At 45.3% G+C, this 20,000-nt stretch overlaps 1 protein-coding gene across 1 annotated transcript in view; it reads left to right on the top strand.

Annotated features, from left to right (window-relative positions):
* Positions 1-20,000, top strand: part of LOC306930095 (glutamate receptor 4-like) — a gene marked incomplete at both ends in the record, with an annotated part of 197,277 nt that overhangs the window by 25,350 nt on the left and 151,927 nt on the right. The window contains one exon of the mRNA XM_079510838.1: positions 2,376-2,534. Coding sequence (XP_079366964.1) covers positions 2,376-2,534 — 159 coding nt within the window. The remainder of the gene's footprint in view (positions 1-2,375; positions 2,535-20,000) is intronic.

The following is a 20,000-nucleotide window of genomic DNA, read 5'->3' as shown; positions in this document are numbered from 1 at the left end:
CGAGGCGTGTAAGCAACGCGCGCGCGCGTGTGTGTGCGCGCGCCTGAGTGCAGTGCCCGGTGCCGTTCCACACCCCCACAGGGAGGGCAGTGCCCGGTGTGTGCGTGCAATGACCTCCACTGATTTAAAAAAAACTGATCATTTACACCAGGGGTCTGCAACCTTTTTCACATGAAGTGCCCTGTTTTCATTTTCATGATTGTCAGTGTGCCATATATATAACCATGACACCACATCAAAATTAAATATTCCCAACTGATTTTGATTGTCCATAGGATACACATAACCTTAGAAATATAGGATGTAATGATTATTAGACTCAGAGCAGTAGCCCACCTATGTCCCAGAATTCCTCCCCAGTCATGAGTTAGAAGTTTGAATGAATGTACATTATTACATGGCTTGGTTGAATGCTTGATTCTGATTGGTCAATCGCTTAATTCAGCTGTGAATTATGTGTCGATAATAAGCCTATCTCACAGAATTTCCCCGCCCCCCTAAATACGCCCCCTTTCGGGGTTAGTGGTGATAGCGTGACGTCACTCCATAGACGCTACATGTTAACAGAGGTAATTTAAGAAGTCTACAACTTTTGTTTTCTCAAGGTAAGGTTTGTTCTATCTGTTCGACCTGATTTACCATCTTGTTTGCTTCATAATAATATTGGTCTGTCACATTTTTACATTAGAAAATGTACTTAGATTCTCCAGAGAAAAAAACGTGTAAATGCTCATGTTAAAGACACCACTATTTACCGGAAGTGGGCGTGGAAAGCGGGCTGTGAGATAGGCCTATGACCGCTAACAGACCGCTTCCTAATCAAACCCTCTGAGCACCAGCTGTGCGGCTGCGCCCCTCTTGAATTACTGCTGTTTCCAACATGACAGCCATGTAAACACACACACACACTAGTGACACACAATGTCATTTACAGCTAAACATTGCTCTTAAAAATGTTTTTGAAAACATTTGAGCGAGAAATAGACGAAGCAGGACCCGAAAATGGATTCTATTTGATCAACTGACTTCCTTGTTTTCCGACAGTGCTGCAGCCCTGCAGCTGCAGACGCAGCCAGCGCGAACTTATGGAATACTTTTTTTGTTGTGTTTTGGGTCAATGTATTAATTTATGTTAGTTAGCCATGTAATAAGCGGGATAATATCTGGCTAGGTGGTCATTGTCGGAGATAATTCACCGACAGGGAGTGTAACCATGCACCGAGGCGAATACCTAGCCAGATATTATCCCTTACATATGTGCAGGAAGTAATTTGTATATGTGAGTGGACTTATTTGAACTGACAAAACCTTTTTAGGAATATTTAATTAAACAAAAAAAAAACTTCTCTGTCACACAGTGTGCCAGTGATAACCCTCCCCTGTGCCAATGTTGGCACCCGTGCCTAAGGTTGCCTACTCCTGATTTACACATTACACACACACCCCAGAACCCCGACTGCCGGGCTATAATGTTGCATTACGTACAGAAGCAGCTCATTCCCTCTGAGCTTCAGTCTGGGGGGTTTGGAGCTTCAGTCTGGGGGGTTTGTATTTAGGACAGCCCAGTTTGTTTCTAGAGCCTGGAGTAGAAGACAACCCCAGCTCTTCAAGCAGGTACATGTGTCTCCTGTCACAGGCCTAATGGTGGATTGTATTTTATGGTATTTTATTTTATGTTGTATATTATGTAATCTGCCTCGTAAGGATCTGTAAAAAGTGTCCTGTAAGTCCATATGGGCTGGGCTTCTTCGGAAGCATGACACTTAAATAAAGAATCAATCAATCAATCAATCACACAACTAAAAACCTCTAAGAAACGGCAACCCTTTTAATTCAAACAAAGGACAAGAGCTCTACGATTTGCTCTGTTTAAAGGAACATCTTAAGTGGTCTTAAATGAGTGGAGCGACTGTGGCTCTGTGGCTCTCTTAGACAAATCATGTATTTCTAGGGGCTCAATTTTCGTCACCTCTAAACCCCTTATCCCTAAACCTCTTTGCCTTTTTTTTTTTACTATTTTGAAAAACATTTTTGAGTAGTTCAACTAGCCGATCTACATGGACACGTTGTGAGCTTGTAGACTGGCCATTTTAACTATTCAAAAATGTTTTGCAAAATAGTGAAAAAAGGCAAAGAAGTTTATGGATAAGGGGTTTAGCACTGATGAAAATGGAGCCCATAGTCTCTCTCTCTGTCTGGTTTCTAATGTATTGTCTATGTCTCTCTCTCTCTCTCTCTCTCTCTCTCTCTCTGGTTCATAATGTATTGTCTGTCTCTCTCTCTCTCTCTCTCTCTGGTTCATAATGTATTGTCTATGTCTCTCTCTCTCTCTCTGGTTCATAATGTGTTGTCTATGTCTCTCTCCCCACCCACAGGGGGTCTGTTCATAAGGAACACGGACCAGGAGTATACTGCGTTCCGATTGGCCATCTTCCTCCACAACACCTCCCCCAACGCCAGCGAGGCACCGTTCAACCTGGTTCCCCACGTCGACAACATCGAGACGGCCAACAGCTTCGCCGTCACCAACGCCTGTGAGTCTGTCTGTCTGTCTGTCTGTCTGTCTGTCTGTCTGTCTGTCTGTCTGTCTGTCTGTCTGTCTGTCTGTCTGTCTGTCTGTCTGTCTGTCTGTCTGTCTGTCTGCCTGCCTGCCTGCTATACTTCCTCTCTCTGCTTTAAAGATCCTTCTCTTTTGGGGTGTTTTTGAGGGGGCCGCTCCCCCCCCACCACCCCCCCCCCCCCCCCCCCAACGCCTGTGATTCCAAAGTTTGTCCGCTCTGTTTTTTCTATGTTTTAAAGATTGTTCTCTGTCGGCGGGGAGTGGGGCGGTGGGGGGTGTTTTGGAGGGGCCGCGTGCTAGCGTGACTGTAGACGACCACATCATGTCAGTGTCCGAAATTGGAAAATCGTTGCAGTTTGTTTATTAGCAGAGTTCAACCTAATGTCACCCGAGTGGATTAGTAGGAGAGTGGCGACACTAGCATTGACTTCCACTGTAACAATGGAATGAGGAAGTGCTCATTCTATCTCAATGGGATAGTTCCAGCCACAGGAGCAATGTGTGGAACTATAGCCCATAGGCACCCCGCTTTGTCTCAATGGGATAGTTCCAATGTGTGGTGGAACTATAGCACCCCGCTTTGTCTCAATGGGATAGTTCCAATGTGTGGAACTATAGCCCATATAGCACCCCGCTTTGTCTCAATGGGATAGTTCCAATGTGTGGAACTATAGCCCATGGGGACCCCGCTTTGTCTCAATGGGATAGTTCCAATGTGTGGAACTATAGCCCATAGCACCCTTGTCTCAATGGGATAGTTCCAATGTGTGGAACTATAGCCCATAGTCACCCCGCTTTGTCTCAATGGGATAGTTCCAATGTGTGGAACTATAGCCCATAGGCACCCCACTTTGTCTCAATGGGATAGTTCCAATGTGTGGAACTATAGCCCATAGGCACCCCGCTTTGTCTCGAGTGAGCGAGTGTGAGTGAGCGAGTGGCCGAGTTTTTGGGGTGTTGGGGTGAATTTGGCTCTCGGGAGAGGTTCTAGGAGAGGTGCTGTGTGTCATGTGTTTGATTGATTGAAGTATTTATTAACAGTTTGCAGAATTATAAGTACATATCAAGCACAACTCAATACAAAACACTGTAGAGCTCTGACGGTGTTGGGTCACATGACACATGGTAACTGGTACCTGGTATCGGCCAGATGTCTTCACACCCTGGCAGTCGCAACGTGTCTGTCTGTCTCTCGCTGTGTGTGAATGAACTTAAGGCTGCTGAGCTTTGAGCTCTGCAGCTCTGGGGCTCTGACAGCTACTTTATCTAAGTCATGGCAGAAGACTGTGGTGTGTGTGCGTGCGTGCGTGCGTGCGTGTGTGTTCCAGTGGCTCGTGGAAGATGGGATGTTCTGTACAGTATTTCTTGTTCACCCAGGGTGGTGATGTAATGTGAGGCGTCTAAGCAACGTGTGTGTGTGTGTGTGTGTGTGTGTGTGTGTGTGTGTGTGTGTGTGTGTGTGTGTGCGTGTGCGTGTGCGTGTGCCTGCAGCGCACTAGATTTCCGATCAACAACGCACCGGGTGCACCTGAATAAACCCACGCCCAGACCAGAGAGAGCACACCAGTGCTGCTCCTTGTGGAATCTGCGTTGGGAACGCACCCCATGTGTTAGAACAGCATGTCGCGCTGCGACGGGTTGTGAGCTTGTAGATCTGCTGTTTTTCAGACAGTGTGACTCTCTCTCTCCCCTCCCTCCCCCTCCCTCATAAAACATGTCTGGCTTGGCCTGCGTTTTTTTTTTCAATCTATTGTGCACGTGCACGTGCATGCGTGCCATTAGAAAATCAATGGCTAAACTATGCACAGCATTGTGTGTGTGTCAGATAGTGGGGGGATTGAGTACAGGCCTGTCTTTACACTAGTATATTGTATCAGTACTGTATTATACACACACACACACACACACACACACACACACACACACACACACACACACACACACACACACACACACACACACACACAGTCACACACACGTTATTCGTTTATACTTTTAATGTTTGTTTGTGGCTTTTGCTTTTTATTTTATATTTCCATGGTGGGACAGACAGTAGGCTATCTCTATCCGCATGTATTACCATGTGTTGTTGCTTCGTGTGTGTGTGTGTGCGTGTGCGTGCGTGTGTGTGCGTGTGTGTGCGTGCGCGCGCAGTACAGTGTATGTGTTTTTCACTGAAGAAAATCATAGGAGGCTAAAATGAAGTGTGTGAACGAGTTGAACGGACACAGCAGCTTCATTGTAGCATGTTACCAATGATTACCAATCAATCAATCAATCAATCAATACTATTAGCCGTGGGTCTCACAGGGGAGCGATCCATAATAAGGAGGAGAGGCAACGTGAGGAGAAAACAGTCTGTCAGTGTTTCAGTAGCCTGGGGTCCACCTATGGACCCTAACCCTACAGGTACCCTACAGGTAGCCTGGGGTCCACCTACGCTTTCTATGGCAGAGGCAGCCGGGAGAATCTAGACGCAGCTGCGCGACATGAGACTAATTAATTAGAGCGACAGAGTGTACGTGTGTGCGTCAATTTAACAAAGGTGCAGACGATCAGAAATCAGCAGAGAGTGAGCGACGTTACAAGGAGTTACATTGGTGTGGACTGGCCTTAAAACTGTGTTGTTTGCAAGGAGTTGCAACTACTTAACATCATATATAAAGGGTTAAAAATAAAATAGCCTCCTATAACACAGACAGACAGACAGACAGACAGACAGACAGACAGACAGACAGACAGACAGACAGACAGACAGACAGACAGACGGCTTCCCTCTCAGGTTCCTGATAGCCCCCGGGGCTATCATTGATTGGCCCATGTAATTCTGCACTCATTTGGGTTGGACCAATCAATGGGCTGCAGCAGACTGGCTTCCTGTGTCTTTGCAGCCCATCTGCTGGACGGAGCGGAGGTGGAAAGTAACAGAGTATTTAAAGTATAACAAAGTATTTGAGTATTTTAGTACATTCTGAGGTATTCGTTCTTCACTTGAGCATGTCTCATATTATGTACTTTTACTTCTACTCCACTACATCAGTGCTTCCCCAGGGGTCCTTTTAGGGAGTTCCAGGGGGTCCCCAGCTTGGAACCAAATGGACACTTATGGGTCTGTAACTCTTGAGAGTGTACCATTTGTACACTCTCAGAGTTAAATTAACATTGATTTTACAGTATAAATTGGGGGTCCCAGAGATAGAAATTTCATTAAATGGGGGGTCCGTAGACTAATGTATGTCAAACTGGGGGTCCTTGAAATTAAACAGGTTGAGAATCACTGCTAGAGCTGTAAACATCTTCTCTTATGGGGGTCCCTGGCATATCTTTTCAAATGGGGGTCTGCGGGGGGGCCGGGCTAATTAGTGTCAATTTGGGGGTCCTTGACGTGAACAGGTTTGGGAACCACTGCTCTACATCTCAGAGGCTAATGTTGCACTTTTACTCCTACTTTTATTTGAAAACTTACTTTGTGGATTTTGATTATTTTTTACAAAACATAGATTAACCACTTAACCACCAGACCTACAGACATTTCGACCATTTTGAAATAGCCGATCTACAAGTCCACAATGCGTCACAAGTAGTCAAAACGAGTTGCATATCAGTGGCTGATGGATTCACGATGAGTTAATGAAATTACAGAGGAGGCGTTTGCAAGGTGAACACAGAATTATGACAGCACTAAAGACTCCCCATTATGCAAGTTAATTTAATACAATTTGATACCAGTCCCTGGGTGGAATATGTTTTCAAATGGGGGTCCGCGTGGCTGATTACTGTCAATTTGGGAGACAGACAGACAGACAGACAGGCAGACTGGCAGACTGGCAGACTGGCAGGCAGACAGACAGACAGACAGACAGACAGACAGGCAGGCAGGCAGGCAGGCAGGCAGGCAGGCAGACAGACAGACAGACAGACAGACAGACAGACAGACAGACAGACAGACAGACAGACAGACAGACAGACAGACAGACAGACAGACAGACAGACAGACAGACAGACAGACAGACATGCTGTGATGCTCACCATGGTTGTGTTAAATGCCAGTGAAGGTGTGAGGATGCATTTTACACACTGTGTTGTAAACCTGTCATGGAGAGGAGCCGTAGCGTTTTACTGGGCTCAGGAATCCATGCCGGAGGACACACCGTTGTAGCACGCACGCACGCACGCACGCACGCACGCACGCACGCACGCACGCACGCACGCACACTCGCACCGCACGCACCGCATGCAATGCTCGCACACAATGCACACATGCATGCACGCAACGCAGACATGCACGCAACGAACGCACACACACATGCACGAAACACGCGCACGCAACGCATGCACGCATTCCAAGCCTCTCCACACATGGTGGGCATTCTGCCAACATAATGGTATAGGCTACATAAAGCTCTCTCCCAGACCCAGGAGCTGTTCCATCCATTCATCCATCCATTCATTCATCTGGTTCTATCTAGGGCTATAGTCTATATTTCTCTCCCAGGAGGTGTTCCATTCATCCATTCAATTCAATTCAAAGGGCTTTATTGGCATGAGAAAACATACGTTTACATTGCCAAAGCTCAATACAACAATACAGCAATACAATCAAAACAAAAATGATGTACATTTGAAAGTCAGAATCTTCAATAGATCAATTTCTATCTACCAAGATCACTGGATGCAGGTATAGTGCAGGAATATACACAATGATTAGTCTTTAGGGTGGTTGTGTTCCATTTGATATCCTTCTCCTATCACAGCAACTCACAAATATTGCTGCTGTGTTTGCACATTGTTGTACTTCGCCCAGCAGATATGGGAGTTTTTTGTCATTGGTCATGTTTTCAAAATCTCCGTGTGTGGGTTGTAATCTGTGGGAAGTATGTGTCTCTGATGTCTTGGTACAATGGACAGATGGTTAGGAAGTGTAGCTCGGTTTCCACTTCATTTTGTGTGCAGTGGGTGCATAGTCTGTCTTCTCTCGGGATACAGGTCTGCCTATGACGGCCTTTCTCGATCGCGAGACTGTGCTCACTGAGTCTGTACCTAGTTAAGATTTGTCTTTGTTTTGCGGTCACGGTGCTCAGGTATTCTGCCACTGCGTATTCTCTGTTTAGGGCCAGATATAATTCTAGTTTACTCTGCTTTTGTGTTGCTTCATTCCAATTGATTGGCTGAGTCCCGTGGTGGGAGTTCTGCTCAGGTTTGGGTGAATATTAAGTAGCCCCCCCACCCCCTCCCCCTCCCCCCTTCCTGTTACAATGAGACCATGTTTATAGAAAACACAAGGTCTCATTTCACTCTATACAGGGGGGAGGGGGGGGGGGGGGGGGTTGGGGGGGGGGAGAGAGAGAGAGAGGTGAAAAGCCCCTTGGCATGACGACATATGTTATGTAGACCAGGGGTTCTCAACCCGTGGGTCGCGACCCCCCTCGGGGTGTCGCCAAATTATTTTGGGGGGCTCCCCAAATTATTATTATTTTTTTTTGCAACTGAATGGCTGGAAAAATGGTACACATACAGTACATGCATAAACTTTCCTTAATGATTATATCTGGTTTCAGTATTCAGTATTTTCTCTATTATTACTCGCGCAAGCGAGTAATAATTTCGCCCAGGACTATGCACCGTCCCAGGAAATGACGTAATGACTACTTGTGCCTGATACGGCAGTGGTGCCAGATTACATACATGTATACATAGGAGCATTACCTCTAATCCTCCCGACACTAAAACATATCGTCATTACGTCATCGAAAACCAATTACACTCTGGCATTGGGACCTTTAATCCACATCTTTATTACGTCATCATTGAGAGCTAGTCATCATTGAGAGCTAGCATATAGAGAGCTAGCATATGACGCCAGTTATACCCTGCCGATATGCTGGGACGGTGCATACGCATCAAAAGTAACCACAGTATACCACTAATCAATTTACAAATTACATATACATATACATAGAGGCATTTCATGTAATCCACCCGACATTGATCGAGATATACGTCACCATCGAAGGCATTGGGTCCTTTTATCCACATCTTCATTGAGAGCTAGTCATCATTGAGAGCTAGCTATACCAGTTATACCCTGGCGTCATATGCTGGGACGGTGCATACGCATCAAAAGTAACCACAGTATACCGCTAATCAACTTACAAATTACATATACATATACATAGAGGCATTTCCTTTAGTCCACCCGACACTGATCGAGATATACGTCACCATCGAAGGCATTGGGTCCTTTAATCCACATCTTTATTACGATATACTTCATAATACTACTTTTTTACGTGCAAAAAGTAGGTACGTAGCAAATTGCTAAACCTAATAATTCAATATTCTAATTGTTCTTTCAAAGAGAAGCTGAGATTTGACAGTTTGTAGCGGTCTACAGTACTTGCGCGCTCTGTTTGCGCACTAGTAGGCCATTTATGGCAAGGCGAGCAGTGACGCACAATGAATTAGGCTTAAAATAAAACAGAGATATACAGTAGCTGCAGAGGATAGAGAGGAGCGGATTGGTATTTTATTTAACAATTAAACAGCGCCTGAAACAGGCATTAGCCTACCTCTCCATCAAATGAAAAAATATATAATCCAAACTCCTCTGTCAATTGTAAACGAACGGTAACATGAATGAACTCTTCAAGCCTGACACTTGTCAGAAATAAAATCAACCACGGTTGATTTGATTGATCATAAAGTTAATGTGAGTGTGCGCATGGGAAAAAGCGATGCGATGCCGATGGAGAAATCCCACATAGTTAAGTTACCTCATAGTCATGCTGCATGCGCTGTTGGTCGATGAAGAATTAGAATCCAAGGTTTATGGTTGAAAGTATACCATGATTAGTCAACTTTAAGAAGAGATCTGCAGTCATAGAGCTCCGAAGTCTGACGTCACTTTCAGTAGAGGGTGTCAATCTCCAGGTTCATGTATTTGTTTTTTGCATTGAGATCCCCAAACGGCGATTTTAGGTCGCTTCATATAAGAACTGTGTTTGAAAAATAAACCGACCACCTCGGCGTTTCTGTCAGGGGAGTGGCTGTGCGTCGTTAATGATGTCCATTCATATTTGATACAGCCAGTTTCTAGAGAAAATGGAATTAATGTGACCGCAAAAGCCTTGAAACTACATATGAATGCAATGTCGCTGAGCATATACGTCACGCCCAGCTGTCAACATATTGTGTTCCTGAGATTCCTCGTTGACGTAAGCTCAGCTGGTGGTGACTCGACTCGTACTAACCACGATACATTATATATCAATAAAATAAAAATAAAAATAAACGTAATTAACGTTCAGTTTCTGTTGTGCGACGGGCTGCGGGCAGAAGCAGCCTACCCGGAAATGTAGTCTCTGGGTTGTTTGGCTCGTTTCTAACGCTTATTTTGTTACTCTTTGGGTATATTTGTACATTTCCACCTTCAGTCGATGCTTCATATCCATATGAGTGAAAAGGCCCGGGTGATCGGTTTATTTTTCAAACACAGTTCTTATATGAGGCGATCTAAAATCCCCCTATGGAGAGTACAATGCTTATAAAAACATACATGAACCATGGCGCTCACTGCCCTCTACTGGTAGTAGAGGGCAGTGACGTCAGGACTTCGGTGCTCTATTGTGCTGCAGACAGTGCAGAGTGAGAGCAGCTCCGCTCTGCTAATTGATCTGACATTTGGCAACTTGACTGGCATTACAGTAATTAGTTATTTGCCAGCACCTGCTCCAATATAGGCCTAAATCAAATCAAACTTTATTTATATAGCACATTTAAAACAATAGAAGCTGACCAAAGTGCTGTAGGCCTACAGGCGCACAGACAAAAAGAACATCATTAAAAAAAAAACACAGCCAAATAGTAGGCTACATAATACGATAATCGTATAATAATACGATCAGGTGCAATTAAATGCCAAAGAGAAAGCATGCAAGCATGGGACCAAAATGGAACGCTTTTTTAAAAAATAGAATAATCGATTTTTTATTTCAAGATCGATTCCCGTGCTTATCGAACGAACGTCGATTAATACATTTTTTTTGGGTCAGCCCTAGTCCCCATGCAGCCCAAAACGTTGAGGACCCCTGCTGTAGACGGTCAGATACCTGTTCCAACCAGTTCCTCTCACCTCCATCACTGCACACGTTCTGTGAAGGTTCCTACCCTAGGGCAGGTGTTCCCAATGTGGGGTCGTCTGGGGACCCCAGGGGTCCTTGAGGGAGTTCCAGGGGTCTAGGGACCCCCAGGGGTCCTTGAGGGAGTTCCAGGGGGTCCCCAGCTAAATGATAGTAAGGAACCAAATGGACCCTTATGGGTCTGTAACTCTGAGAGTGTACAAATGGAACCAAATGGACCCTTATGGGTCTGTAACTCTGAGTGTGCACAAATGGAACCAAATGGACCCTTATGGGTCTGTAACTCTGAGAGTGTACAAATGGAACCAAATGGACCCTCTCAGGTCCATTTGGTTCCATTTGTACACTCTCAGAGTTAAATTAACATTGATTTTACAATATAAATTGGGGGTCCCAGAGATAGAAATGCCATTAAATGGGGGTCCGTAGACTAATGCATGTCAAACTGGGGGTCCTTGAAATTAAACGGGTCGAGAATCACTGCTAGAGCCATAAAGATCTTCTCTTATACATGGGGGGGGGGGGGGGTCCCTGGGGGGGCCCTGGGGGGTCCCTGGCGTATGTTTTCAAATGGGGGTCCGCAGGGATAATACATGTCGATTAAGGGGGTCCTTGACATGAAAGAGTTTGAGAACCAGTGCCCTCTAGCACTAGCATGTCTGAAGAAAAAAGGGACACAAGTAGCATGTGCTTAAAACCCATTTTGGGCGGGAACCCCTTTTGGTGTTGGCATTATGTCATGTTTTAGCTATTAAAAAATAGCAGATCTACAAGCTCATAGCGCGCAGAGGCGTCTGGGAGAAATGCGAGGCCCTGTGCGATATGTCGGGGGGGAACAATGTGGGCGTGCGTTAGTGCGCGAACATTTTTTGAATTAATTAATTAATTAATACTTACTTTTGCCTTCACTTTCCTATTTGTTATAAATATTAAGTATCACATTTGCTTGATCGATCGTTGATCGTTTGTGATCGATCAAAATTCAAAATTCAATTAGAAAATTGTGAAATCATGACACTGACTGACTGGACAGAGAGAGAGAGAGAGAGAGAGAGAGAGAGAGAGAGAGAGAGAGAGAGAGAGAGAGAGAGAGAGAGAGAGAGAGAGAGAGAGAGAGAGAGAGAGAGAGAGAGAGAGAGAGAGAGAGAGAGAGAGAGAGAGAGAGAGAGAGAGAGGTCCATGCGTGACTAATTATTTGAAATAAAACCTTTTTTGTCCACACACAGTCCTACATGACAGCATACCTTTTCACTTCACTCGAGTGACGAGTCGTTTTGTTTGTGAGCGGGAGCGGTTGTGCACACAACTAGCCTACATGTGTTCAACTTGTTTTTGTTTCGTTTCCATTGTGTGTATAATTCGACTGCGTTGCGACCGCAGCTTAAATAGGTGAAAAATCACTCGCAAGTGCGAGGCCCTGTGCGGCGGCACCATTCGCACTACCCAAAAAGCGGCCCTACACGAGTGGCGTGCTACGAGCTTGTAGGTCTGCTGAGAACGACCGACATAGAAACATAGCTTTTTCAGAAAACTGTCAGGATGTAGAAGACATTTTTAGAATCTGATCTCAGGTCAAAATGGGTTAAATTCATATTTAGAAAAGGTTTCAGATGTGAAACATTTCTGAGATGATAGAATGCTGATGGTCATGGAAGAGGAACCTACCGAAAGCTTCATGGGCCAAAGACAGTGGCGTGCACAGATAGACACTAGGGGGTGCTAGAGCACCCCCTGCCCTTTTGGCAATGTGCCCTTTTGAAAAGAAAAAGAAAAAAAAAACATTTTTTTCTCTCTTTTTTTTTTTGGATTTTTCAAAAATAGCAGACCTACAAGCTCATAGCGCGCCACTCGGTGGCGCGCTATGAGCTTGTAGATCTGCTATTTTTCAATAGCTAAAGCATAACATAATGCTAACACCAAAAGGGGTTCCCGCCCAAAATGGATTAAGGCAACCGGCCGGTTCCACGCGCTGCACAAGGTGCCCTTTTTTAACTTGAGCACCTGCCCCTCTAAATGTCTGTGCACGCCACTGGCCAAAGATAATCAACTTCAAAATAATAAAAAAAAACTGAAATGACCTCTCAGACATGCTAGTGCTAGGGGACACGGGGAGAACATGAAAGGAACTCCACACAGAAAGGCCCTTTCGACAAGGGATGCACTGAGCAGCTCTATCTACCGTTCACAGCGTTCCACAACTCACACATTCATGGCCTAGACATAAAGGAGAGAGAGGAGGAGAAACAAATGACTTTTTCAGTCATCAGATCAACAGTCAACAACTCTGTTAATTCCCCTATAATATAATATATGATGAAAGCCTATTGATTGAACGGTGACTGTGCCATTGTTGCCTCGCCAAAGCGCCCCTACCTGGGGAATTTAGGCAAAAAATACAACAAAATAAATAAATAAAACGCCATGTTTGGCGCGCAGGCATTGTTATCAGAGCCAGGTGTAAAGATAGTTTGTTATCAGAGCCAGGTGCAGATTCTACCGAGAATCAGAGCTGAGGGTCTTTTCAACCTGCAGTTTTTTCCTGTCTGAGACCAGCAGTGCTGAGTCATCTGCGAACAGGAACAAGTTGCAGTCACAAGCTGATGTCATGTCGTTTACATATAGTAGGAACAGTAAAGTCCCTAGTATGCTTCCTTGTGGAACGCCACAGCTCACTGGGAAGGGGGGGGGGGGGTGTGTTCCGTTCACCTCCACCATCTGTTCTCTCCCCTCCAGGTAGGATTGCATCCAGCTCACTGATGTGCTATCAAATCAAAACCAATTGCTTTCAGCTTGTTTACCAGTATAGAGTGGTTCACCAAATGGACCCTTTTCAGATTTAGTGTAAAATGAAACCAAATTAGAGTAACATTATTGTCAAACATCTGTACAATCTAATTCACAAAGAGACTGAAGAAGTCTACACAATTAGAGAATGTAGCGTAATTGTTCTGTATTGTCCTAATGGTGCCAACATCAATACAGCATGGAACTGTGGACACAGTTGCAACGATAACAAAATATTATTTAGTTTTGGATCATCTGACTCAAATGCTGAATAAATAATGAAAACCACTCTCTTGAGGGCAGGCAGGCAGTCAGGCAGGCAGGCAGGCAGTCAGGCAGGCAGGCAGGCGCGCAGGCGCGCAGGCAGGCAGGCAGGCAGGCAGGCAGGCGCGCAGGCGCAGGCAGGCAGGCAGGCAGGCAGGCAGGCGCGCAGAAGCGCAGGCAGGCAGGCAGGCAGGCAGGCAGGCAGGCGCAGGCGCAGGCAGGCAGGCAGGCAGGCAGGCAGGCAGGCAGGCAGGCAGGCAGGCAGGCAGGCAGGCAGGCAGGCAGGCAGGCAGACTCTTACTTTGAACTTCCTCCTCCTTCATGTAACATGGCTGGCTCTTACTTTGAACTTCCTCCTCCTTCATGTAACATGCAGAGTAGAGTCCTCCCGTGCTCTGCAGGATAGAGAGTTATTCTGAAAGAAAAGAAAAGAAAAATAACTTTACATCTTGAACCCTGTTGTTGTTCTGAGGTGAACATTCCACGGGAAACAGGCGATCTACAAGCTCTCAACGTGTCGCATTTTGACATACAATTTACAATGTAGTCGTTTATCAGACGCTCTTAATCCAGAGAGACTTACATTAAGCAAGAACAAAAAGCATGGCCGCATGACATGAAATGTTGAGCACCACTGATATTTTTGGGGTCCTCAGCACCACTGATACAGAAACAGAAACTTTCGACGCCGGGTCTAAATGGGTTAATGGTGATTTTATTCTCTCGGTACGACGGAACGTCACGCACGCACGCACACGTGCACGTGTCTACACGTGCGCATCGCAGCATGCACACAGAACGGGGGATAAAGCCTATAAGCCGATATTGTTAAATAGTGTATGAGAGTTTTAGACACACAACCACAGAAGTATAGCACTTAAAATAACCAGACAAAACTTCTTTACCGCACTGCAGTATAGCCAAACTGAAACGGCTTGCTTTGGACGAATGAATCTGTTCTTTAATGGAGGAGGAGGAGGAGGAGGAGGAGGAGGAGGAAGAGGAGGAGGGGGAAGAGGAGGGAGGAGGAGGGGAGGGGAGGGGAGGGGGAGGAGGAGGAGGAGGAGGAGGAGGAGGAGGAGGAGGAGGAGGAGGGAGGGAGGGAGGGGAGGAGGGAGGAGGAGGGGGGGGGGGGGAGGAGGAGGAGGGAGGGAGGGGAGGAGGGAGGAGGAGGAGGAGGGGGAAGAGGAGGAGGAGGAGGAGGAGGGAGGAGGATGCGTTCTTGATGAGTGTAGAACAGCCAGCCAGGGTCTAGTCCCAAGTCTCAACACACGCTGCTGGAAAAGGAAGATCAGCATCAACATACAACTTCAATGTACGGGAGGCACACAGTGCTGTAAATGTTACAGTGTAAAATATCATAATAGATGGTTGTGTTGAGACTCTGGACATGACAACACACAGTGATGATTTAGGCCATGTTATCAGCATGGTGTTGGTCCACTGACAGTAAAAACTTAACACTGGTTTCAACACAGCCATCTTTTTGAGTGGTGTAAACCACTCAAACACACCATGGCTTTGTTAGTTTACGTGTCTGTCTGTTCGTACCAAAGAATTAGCATGGTTGCTATGGTCACCCAGTTCACACGGGTGTGATTTCATTACGTCAGACATTACGTCAGACTACAGCTGATCAGTCTATATAAGACCTTACACCACTCAGTTCACACGGGTGTGATTTTTAGAGTACATTGTGCTTCAGTATGTTGACAAGCTTCATGGAGATGCTAATTTTCCTTTCCAGCTCGATTTGGCACCTGACCACAGAGCCAAAACTACTAGTAACTGGTGTACTGACCATGTATTACTGTGTTAAAACTACTAGTAACTGGTGTACTGACCATGGTATTACTGTTAAAACTACTAGTAACTGGTGTACTGACCATGGTATTACTGTTAAAACTACTAGTAACTGGTGTACTGACCATGGTATTACTGTGTTAAAACTACTAGTAACTGGTGTACTGACCATGGTATTACTGTGTTAAAACTACTAGTAACTGGTGTACTGACCATGGTATTACTGTGTTAAAACTATAGTAACTGCTGTACTGACCATGGTATTACTGTGTTAAAACTACTAGTAACTGCTGTACTGACCATGGTATTACTGTGATAAAACTACTAGTAACTGGTGTACTGACCATGGTATTACTGTGTTAAAACTACTAGTAACTGCTGTACTGACCATGGTATTACTGTGATAAAACTACTAGTAACTGGTGTACTGACCATGGTATTACTGTGTTAAAACTACTAGTAACTGGTGTACTGACCATGGTATTACTGTGCTTAACTGACCAGCCAACTGGCCTGACCTGAACCCCACAGAGAATCTAGGTTGTATTGTCAAGAGGAAGGTGTGAGACATAAGATACAAATTAATTTACGGCTGTTATCAAAGCAAACCTGGGCTCCCATAACACCTCAACAGTGCCACAGGCTGGTCACCTCCATGCCACGCCCCATTGATGAAACGATTTGTTCAAAAGTAGCCCAGACCAAGTAGTAACTGTTTGACATTAATATACGGTTAAAACAATTTTTTTTGTAGTGGTCTCGTAAAATATTCTAATATTTTTAAATAGGATTTTTAGATTCTCATGAGCTGTACGCCATACTCATCAAGATTAAAACAAAAAAAGGTTTTACAGACAGACAGACAGTGAAGAAACCCTGGCATGGATTCAAGCACAGCAAGGAATGGATCCATTGTTTCTGGCAGTGATCCCAGTCCGGCAGGAACAGATCCATGCCATCCATTCAGTGGTGGACGGTGAGGTGAGGTGACCCCAGGCCTGGTCAGCTGTGTCCTGGCGACCGTCCAAGGCCTCTGACGGGAAGGGTACGGCACGGGTGATTAAAACAGATGTCATTATGAAAGCAGGGGATCATAGCTTCAATTGGACATATTGGTTGTTCAGTTTGACCCACCAGTTTAGGAGATATGGCTTATAGAGTAATGTCTTGCAGAGAAACAGCGAGTTGAGAAAACAGGCTTGAAAGGTTCACTTCTGTGGTCTCTAACATTACACCTAGCTACATGTTTAAGCCTTTATTTCATATTTACATGTCTTTTGTGGTCTCTAACATTACACCTAGCTACATGTTTAAGCATTTATTTCATATTTACATGTCTTCTGTGGTCTCTAACATTACACCTAGCTGCATGTTTAAGCATTTATTTCATATTTACATGTCTCAGCCCTGACACTTATTTCAGACATGCTCTAGTATGTGAAGAGTCTGCCTGTGCTATTAACTCATTTTTTGCATAAAATAATAAAAAAAGAAAAAACAGTTTTTCTCCTTTCCTGAACAGTTAGTCTTGCCACCATGATTGTGTCAAAAAGAGTCACAGATGTTGTGCCAGAGACCCCCTTTGTTGTTCCAGGGACCCCCTTTGTTGTTCCAGGGACCGCCTTTGTTGTGCCAGGGACCCCCTTTGTTGTGCCAGGAACCCCCTTTGTAGTGCCAGGGACCCCCTTTCTCACAGACCCTCCTACACCTCCAGTAGACTATACTGTAGCAGGCGGTCACCGTTGATCTGCATCAAGGTGTCTCATTCATTCCTGATGTTTCCAGCTGTGACGCTCAGCGTTAATTGGCAGCTTGTGTTAACGAGGTGTGTAAACTGTGAAGGTGTGTGCGCCTCGCGTGCATCTTAACACCCCGTGCAGCAAGGACGGAGTTCTCCGTTCAATCAATTAGTAACGCCCAGCCCTGTAGGGCTGATAACTGTTATCGCCCTGTAGGGCTGATAACTGTTATCAATCAAACAGGGCGATAACAGTGTTATCAGCCCTACAGGGCGATAACAGTTATCAGCCCTACAGGGTGATAACAGTTATCAGCCCTACAGGGCGATAACAGTTATCAGCCCTACAGGGCGATAACAGTTATCAGCCCTACAGGGCGATAACAGTTATCAGCCTTACAGGGCGATAACAGTTATCACCCTGTAGGGCTGATAACACTGTTTATTGCAGAGATTAAAACCCAAAACGCAGTTTATAGTTAAGGGACGCAATAAAACAACGAATTCTGCATCCACGGGATGCACTGCTGTATTACTGTACTGTTTTTTTTATTCTAGTTTATTTTGCTAGCTTTAGTTATCTTATAATAATCATTTAAATGCTGCAGTTAAATGCTGCAATTTGTACCCAGAACTTGAGGTGAAGAAAATTGACCCTATGGGAGCCAACCCAGGGCAAAGCCAGAAGGGGAAAGAAGCGCACCACCTATGTAGACGTGCTGCGGCGCGACAGCTTGGCTGACAACACTGCAGAGCTCAAGAACCTGATGTTGGATAGGAAATTGTGGAGGGCAGCGATCCAGGAATCCCGAGTTGGTGTTGGCTAGACCTCACTCTCTCGCAGCAACTAGAACTAGAAATGCTGCAATTTGTAAAAATGGCAAAATATGACTCCTAACGTCGTTGAAGTGGGACTCATAAAATGTCCCTGGTGGGACTCATCTAAAAGACCATCCCTGCATCCCGGGACTCATTACATTGAAAACCTATTTACATCACTGTATTGATTGTATATTTAGTATTTATTAACAGTTTGCAGAATTACAGTACATTTCAAGCACAACTCAATACAAAGACTGTTAACTGTGAGTGGACGACACCATAAAGCATTACACTTGTTTACAAGAGGGTCCACCTTGTTCAATTCATCAAAACATTTAGAGACGTACAAATAGACACTTCAAGTCAAAGAACAGAACAGGAATTCATCATAAAGGAGGTAAAAAGGGAAAATAAACATATACAGTGAGGGGAAAAAAGGGGTGGGCGGTGGGGGGGGATTTGAATTTCAGCCGTCCGTATAGGTGCCCTTTGAGAGCGGTTTTGAAGGAGTCTAGGGATTCTACGGGGGCCAGTTTCTGTAGGGCTGATAACTGTTATCACCCTGTTCTGGTGGAGAGGCAGAGAGAGGAGCAGGGATTGGGTAGGAGGAGGAAGGGGAGGAAAGGGTTAAGGCTGTATTGACACAGTGACATGTTAATCTGCAATGACTCATTGATATTCTGCACGGCACACTGACGCTGCACGCACACGCACGCACGCACGCACGCACGCACGCACGCACGCACGCACGCACGCACGCACGCACGCACGCATCATGCTTGCACTCTCTCTCTCTCTCTCTCTCTCTCTCTCTGAAGCAGCCTCATGCAGCTCTCTGTCAAACTGAGATGGTCAGACACACACACATGTGTGCATGCAAGCGTGCACGCATGCGCACACACACATGCAAGTGCACACACACACACACACATGCAAGCGTGCACACACATGCAAGCGTGCTCACACATGCAAGCGTGCTCACACATGCAAGCACACACACGCATGCAAGCACACACATGCAAACACACACGCAAGCACACACACATGCAAGCACACACACATGCAAGCCTGCACACATGCAAGCACACACACGCAAGCACACACACACGCAAGCACACACACACACACACGCAAGCACACACGCAAGCACACACACATGCAAACACACACGCAAGCACACACACATGCAAGCACATACACATGCAAGCACACACATGCAAGCTTGCACACACGCATGCAAGCGTGGCCGGGTATGCAAACGTGCACACTGTCAGATCCACATGTTTGGAGTTTGAGCGTCTTCCGGCTCTTTACTGTAACATACATTATGTTAATACAGTATGTTAATACTGTACTGTGTATATTTATATATATGATAATATGAGGGATGGTATAGCTTGTGGGTTAATGTCCGCTGTGGCGTACAGTACAGCACAGTACAATACAGCACAGTACACTCTGTACTGTATAAACACTGACTGATAAGGATGCTCACGCAGAGATGCCTGTGGTTTAAACCTTTTTTTTTTTTTACAGTATAGCGACTAAGATAAGACAGCCTACTAGTCTAAGATAAGACAGCCTACTAGTCTAAGATAAGACAGCCTACTAGTCTAAGATAAGACAGCCTACTAGTCTAAGATAAGACAGCCTACTAGTCTAAGAGAAGACAGCCTACTAGTCTAAGAGAAGACAGCCTACTAGTCTAAGATAAGACAGCCTACTAGTCTAAGATAAGACCGCCTACTAGTCTAGGATAAGACAGCCTACTAGTCTAAGATAAGACATCCTACTAGTCTAAGATAAGACAGCCTACTAGTCTAAGATAAGACAGCCTACTAGTCTAAGATAAGACAGCCTACTAGTCTAAGATAAGACATCCTACTAGTCT

Source organism: Electrona antarctica (assembly GCF_951216825.1).
Source record: "Electrona antarctica genome assembly, chromosome: 9".
NCBI lineage: Eukaryota > Metazoa > Chordata > Actinopteri > Myctophiformes > Myctophidae > Electrona > Electrona antarctica.
This window is presented reverse-complemented; position numbering and strand designations above follow the sequence as displayed.